General features: G+C 37.0%; 1 protein-coding gene across 4 annotated transcripts; it reads left to right on the top strand.

Moving 5' to 3' along the window:
- Positions 1-271: 271 nt before the first annotated feature.
- On the top strand, positions 272-4,205 carry LOC127506390 (L-rhamnose-binding lectin CSL3-like). Of its 4 annotated transcripts, none has more exons than XM_051882848.1 (10): positions 272-388; positions 1,574-1,622; positions 1,709-1,732; positions 1,871-1,939; positions 2,006-2,141; positions 3,051-3,160; positions 3,271-3,315; positions 3,622-3,742; positions 3,820-3,929; positions 4,059-4,205. In XM_051882848.1, the coding sequence occupies exons 2-9, from the start codon at positions 1,592-1,594 to the stop codon at positions 3,923-3,925; spliced, it is 642 nt and encodes a 213-aa protein (XP_051738808.1). In that variant the 5' UTR covers positions 272-388; positions 1,574-1,591; the 3' UTR covers positions 3,926-3,929; positions 4,059-4,205. The 4 variants fall into 4 exon arrangements, with proteins under 4 accessions (XP_051738808.1, XP_051738809.1, XP_051738810.1 ...); XM_051882849.1 differs by having other exon boundaries at positions 278-388; positions 1,577-1,622; XM_051882850.1 differs by having other exon boundaries at positions 314-455.
- The last annotated feature ends 2,107 nt before the right edge of the window (positions 4,206-6,312 follow it).

Genomic DNA, 6,312 nt, shown 5'->3' with positions numbered 1-6,312 from the left:
TACACTGGATCGGCAAAGAACCTCAAGACGGGAATCGAACTCGGTCACCGTAAACACATTTGCACCATATGTCAGCACACTAACCACTAGGCTATCAGAGTATATATTTAATTAGTTTGAGGCTGCGATTCAGTTAGTTGTGTTCCTGCTCATTCTCTTATTTTGGTTATTCTGCTGGTTAAAAGCAGGTGTCATCACTAATGCTCAATCATCACTTAATTATCTCATTAACTGCAACACTATATTAATTCAATTTATTTATTTATTTATTTGTATTTAGAGAGGACTCATAAACAGAGTGGTGGTGTTAATTTAACTGAGAATTTTGCTGCTTTGATTCTACATTTGCGTTTTGACAACTAATTCAGCAACTGTTTGATTTCTCTAGGTAATCCTTCAAAAAGCGTACGGTTTTCTGATCACTCTCATGGTACTTTGATGTCATACACCGACAGGTCTGTGCAGCGCTGCTTTAAGTCGAACAAGCCTAAGCTCTTCAGAGCTTTGAATCAGCTGAACCAGTTGCTCCGCAAAATGATTCACTGTTTTGAAGCCTTCGAATCGCCAATCGCTAGTTCTGTGCGCGACTCAAATGAAGTGTCATGCGCGAGACGCAAAGGACGTAAGACGCGAGTGCAACGGCTAAAGCTGTTTGGCTAGGCATGTTTTCATTGATGCTGCTGTCGGTTAATGATGATTTGATGGATGAACTTGTTACTCAATTGGACTCTGTCATGTCAAAAGTGCTAAGACTTTTTATTTTTATGGACGTTGCCATCTTTGATTATTACTTTGGCCACTCTATGGTTACTGGTAAGAATACAGGCTTGAGTCTTGTTGCAAGTTCATATAGACAGTGTTCGAGACATTGCTGTGTAAACGGAAAATTTCGAGACTCCAAAACTGCGGGCTGCTAGTAACACAACTACAAAAGTAACTAACAAAAGAGTGAGGTTAGGTGAAAAGAACACGTTACTTAATGTGTAAGTTATTAACCCCTCTGTCTTAATTCATAGGGCTACTCGCTGTACCGTCGTTAGTTGAGCCGTACAGCGCCAGCCTTTTCATTGCCCACGCGATTAGGCGCAAAGTGCATTGGAAACACAAGGTGTTTCTGGCAGCTGCCGACCGCCACCGTTGGAGATTTTTCCATTGGGAAATATGCAGTTTTGTTTGGTGATCGATAACAAGTTTTACCTGCACCCCGTGTCGACACAGCTTCCTGATCTTTACTAGTAACCAGGGTAACGGGTACAAACGAATGCTTTTGATGTGGATCAGATGGAATCTGTGTTCAGAAGTTGTGTAGAAAAGCATTCCAATTCATTCAGCAAACCGTTCATTTCACGTGTGATGCATGTAAATGTGATCATTTAGTTTTAAATTGTTTAAAAATTGAAGTAGGCCTAGCCTATAGAAAATCAATTACGTCTCATACATAGTGTGTCAGTGAAGGCAAGAACTGAAGGCTAGCATTACATTCTCAATAAAACAATTAGAAAGTTACTTAAAATTGAGTCTATGCATTAAATAACAGAATATCCTGCAATCAGGTTGTTTTTGTTTTAAACAGTAGGCCTACAGCTCTATTATGCTGGTGAAAAAGATCAACTGGATCACTTGTAAGTAGCCTACCTCCAACCCCAACACGTGCAATTCAGTATTTTCAATTCAATGATTTCATTTTCTTTTTGTTTGATTTTTACAGTGCTGCTGTTGCTGTGTCAACATGGTAAGATGTGCCATTATATAAAAGTACAATGTAATTAAAATAAAAAACAAACAAACAAAACACGCTTAATGCTTTAAGTACAGGTCAAAATGTCATTTTCAAATATTTTTATTTTGCTGTATCTTCTCACCTACACAGCATGCTTCCTCTTTGCAAATAAAATAACAACACTGGCCTGTGAAGGAGAATCTGCAGAACTCCGCTGTGGTGAGTAATCTAGATTCATTCACTGTGTTTAAACTTTACAATGTTACTCAATCTTTACTTTGTCAGACTGGGGATACATAACGGTCTTTGAAGCCAACTATGGACGGACTGATCGCACAGCATGCTGTACTGGAAGACCACCTAATGAGATCTCAAATCTTCAATGCTTCCAAGAAACATCTCTCAGTACTATGTCTGCTCGGTAAGATTAACAGAAAACTTGTGGATTTTTATTTTATGCATTTCCATGCAAGAGCAAGAAACTGCTTTTGTATGTTTCCTTCTTAAAGGGTTAGTTCACCCAAAAATGAAAATGCTGTCATTAATTACGCACCCTCATGTCGTTCCACACCCGTAAGACCTTTGTTCATATTTGGAACACAAATTAAGATATTTTTGATAAAATCCGATGGCTCAGTAAGGCCTACATCACCACCAAGAACACTCCCCTTTTTTTTTTTTTTTTTTTTTAATGGCTAGAAAGCTACTAAAAACATATTTAAAACAGTTCATGTGACTACAGTGGTTCAACCTTAATATTATAAAGCGGCGAGAATACTTTTTTTTTTTTTTTTTTTTTTTTTTTTTTTTTTTTTTTTTCTCCCTGTGCCAAAAATAACAAAATGGTGACTTTATTCAACAATATCTAGTGATGGGTGGTTTCAAAACACTGCTTCATGAAGCTTTAAAGCTTTACGGATCTTTTGTTTCGAATCAGTGGTTCAGAGCACCAAAGTCACATGATTTCAGTAAACGAGGCTTCGTTACGTCATAAGTGTTTTGAAACTTCAATAGTTCACGTGACTTTGGCAGTTTGATACGCACTCCAAACCACTGATTCGAAAAGATTGAACCCCTGTAGTCATGTGAACTGGGTTTTTTTTTTTTTTTTTTTTTTTTTTTTAGTAGCTTTCTGGGCATTAAAAAAAAGGGAGTGTTCTTGCTGGCAATGCAGGCCTTACTGAGCTATTGGATTTTATAAAAATGTCTCTGTTCCGAAGATGAACGAAGGTCTTAGGGGTGTGGAACAACATGATGTTGAGTAATGACAATTTTCATTTTTGGGTGAACTAACCCTTTAAGTACTTGTCATTGTCTGTCCATGTATCAGGTGTGATGGAAGAAAAAACTGTTCTGTTCCTGCAACGAACTCCGTTTTCTCTGACCCTTGTGTTGGGACTTATAAATACCTGGATGTGTCTTATTATTGTTGCCCATTGAGTAAGTCAGTGATTTGTTGCACACAGTTTCCACCCTAAATTTGATCATAACATTCTTGGTAAATCCTATTGTTAATATTGACTCCTGTTCCTTTTCCCCAACATAACTAGAAAAAACCATAACCTGTAAGGACCCCAAATGTGTCATTGACTGTGGTAAGAATCATCTTTTTCATCAGTTCTTTTACATAGAAGTAGGTGAAGTCGAAATCAAAGGGAAAAGTGTTTAATCTTTAGTGGTCAGTTCAGTTGTGAAAAGCGGTTGTCACTCTTGTTAATATCCAAACCGTGTGTGACTGGAACAGTATTTAGCGCACTGGACTCCAAACCAAATTTTACTGCTGTGAACATGGAGGTACAAATTGCTGTTTTGTAATTATTCATTTGTGACATTTTAACATGTGCTGGCTAACCATAATTTATGAAATGATCATGAATAGCCTTCCTGTTTTTGTGTTTCAGAGAATAATGGTATTATTGCTGTTCAACATGCAAGTTCTGTACGGCAGGATCGTGTCTGCCCTGATCACTCAGCGGCCACACCAAAATGTTACTTACCTCAGACCAGTAGCCTGCGTTCCAGGTACCGCAGGAAAAAAAAACTATATAGAATAGTGTCATTTAAGAATCATACAATGTAAAAAGCTTTTTATCTTTAAGGTGTAATGGAAAGAAGTCTTGTCATCTAAAAGCTTCGCATTTATCCTTCTCTGATCATCGTCACATCATCTATAAGTACCTGGACGTGACATTCTTCTGTGTATGAGTTTGTGAGTTCTCATTACTTATTTTTCTAATTAAAAATATGAAAAATGCCAATTGCAAAATGGATCTAGTGTTCACTCGGATCTCAATGGAAAAACTATAATGCTGCAATTGATTCTGTCTTCATGTCATAGAGCACATGCTGCATCCATTGGTGAGGAAATGTCAAAACCGCCTGAAAGAGCAGAAGCCGCACATCCTTTTCTTTAGCATTTCTATTTTCTTGAAATCATGTTTATTGTAAAAATGCACTACACAAATAAATTGCAGTTGAATTGAAATCTGCCTCCTCCCTTTCACAGACACTGATGGCACAATTACAGTGGCGTTTAATGGTAGCATTGTGTTACTATATAATTTCTGCAGAATGTTAAAATTTGATTAGAAAAATAAGAGATGGCTGGGTATATGTTGTATAGGCTAAAGAACACTGACAGAAGCTTGTACTTTCTTCTGAATTGCAATTTGGGCAGTTCATCAATCTTATCAGATGCAGCAGGCAAACGCAAAACACTTTCCTGAATATGAAGGCATATGCAGAAGCATTCTAATAAAAATTGTGGGTATTTGGTTTGAGTAGGTTGTTTTTATAATCATGCCCAAACCGTAAATGTCTAATGTATGATCAAAACATGCAGCTCAATCATGCTCAATTCTTTTGAGGTTTCCTTGGTCATAAAACACCTTCAGTATTATGACAAAGATCACAAAACTATATCTACTGATTAAATATAAATTCAGAATTTAAATGTTTTAATTATATTCTGTTCCATGTTTTTTACACAGTGAGGTTCTAATATTTATTAAACTGCTAGTTATTCCTGATAGCCTTGTGGGCAGCGTGTTGATATTTAGTTTTGTTGCATGTCAAGAAACCTGAGTTTGAGTCCCGGCTCGTGGACTTTTTCCTGTTCCCGGCCCCCTCTCTCTCTCTCTCTCTCTCCCATTTAAACTGGCCCATGCTAGTTGATCCTGATAGCCTTGTGGGCAGTGTGCTGATATTTAGTTCTGTTGCACATCAGGAAACCTGAGTTCAAGTCCCGGCTCATGGACTTTTTCCTGATCCTGATCCCGTCCCCCTCTGTCTCTCCCATTTTGCTTCCTGTCTATAGTTTCCTATCATAATAAAAGGCAAAAAATGAACCTTTAAAATGATGCTGGTTAAGCTCCATGCACACACAGGATAGAATCAGCATCTTTTAATCTCACACCAGTAAGGTTTTTCTTTTTCTTTTTCTAAGGCACGTTTATAAAAGCTACTTAAAACTAAAAGCCTATACTTAAAGCCTACTCCTGGCTGTGAAATCAGGCCTAGATCAGAGCAGTCAGACTGAAATGGATTTCCAGAAATGCAATTTGAATAGGATTCCAAACCACATATGAATCTATTGTGCCTGCTGAGTAGTGAGGTCATTTCCTGTGTTTGATCCCAGCTAACAGAACGTTCTCAGAACATTTCAGCAAGGTTCTCTCAAAATTACGAAGAAACGCTCTTCCAGAAATGTTAACAGAAAGTTTGTTCAAAGTTATTTGGTCTTTTAAAAATGTTCTCAAAATGTTAGCACAAAAACATCATTTATACATTGTTCATGGAATGTTTTTTTTTTTTTTTTTTTTAAACGTTTTAGATGATAATTTTTTTTAAATGGTACTACTTTCAGAATGTTTAGAGAACATTCAAAAGTAACGTTCCCGTAATGTTTGTAAAATGATAAAATGAAATGTTCCCTTAATGTTCAGAAACAACATTTTCATAACTTAATGAGAACATAAGCAACATGTTCTGTTCATAAGCAAAATTTTTGCTAACTGGGATGGTGATATTGATGATGATGTTAAAAAGTGTTACTCTTGCTTGAATTGGCTCCCTTGTTACACTGAAGAATCAAAGCAGTCGAGACTGCCGACAGTCACAACAGATCTCCTAGAGATTAATTCTCACTAATATTCTGTCTTTCCCTTGATCCTGTTCTCTGTGCATGAGCAGACCCTCATTCCTCTCATGATTAGTCTGAGTTCCCTGTGGAGGGCACAACAGTCTGAGCCAAGCATAGAAAAAAAAAAAAAAAAAACATGAAGGATTTCAGATCTGCTCTCAACATCCACATTTTCATGCCTTGTGTGATGTTCCCCAGCTAACAGGAAACGTCCTAAGAACGTTAATGTTTTGGCCCTAAAAGTTATGAACAAACATTCTTCCAGTAACGTTAAGAGAATGTTCGTTCAAAGTTATCTGGTCTTTAATAATGTTCTCAAAACATGTTTTAAATGTTACTTCATGTTTCAGAATGTTTAACATGGCTGGAATACGCCACACGACATTTAAAATCTGAACAAATTTGTAAATACTAGGCATCATACACTTGCCGACTTTGTCACAAATGAACA

This window comes from Ctenopharyngodon idella, chromosome 23 (assembly GCF_019924925.1).
Source record: "Ctenopharyngodon idella isolate HZGC_01 chromosome 23, HZGC01, whole genome shotgun sequence".
NCBI lineage: Eukaryota > Metazoa > Chordata > Actinopteri > Cypriniformes > Xenocyprididae > Ctenopharyngodon > Ctenopharyngodon idella.
Note: the sequence above shows the minus strand (reverse complement) of the source record. Positions and strands in the feature narration are given on the sequence as shown.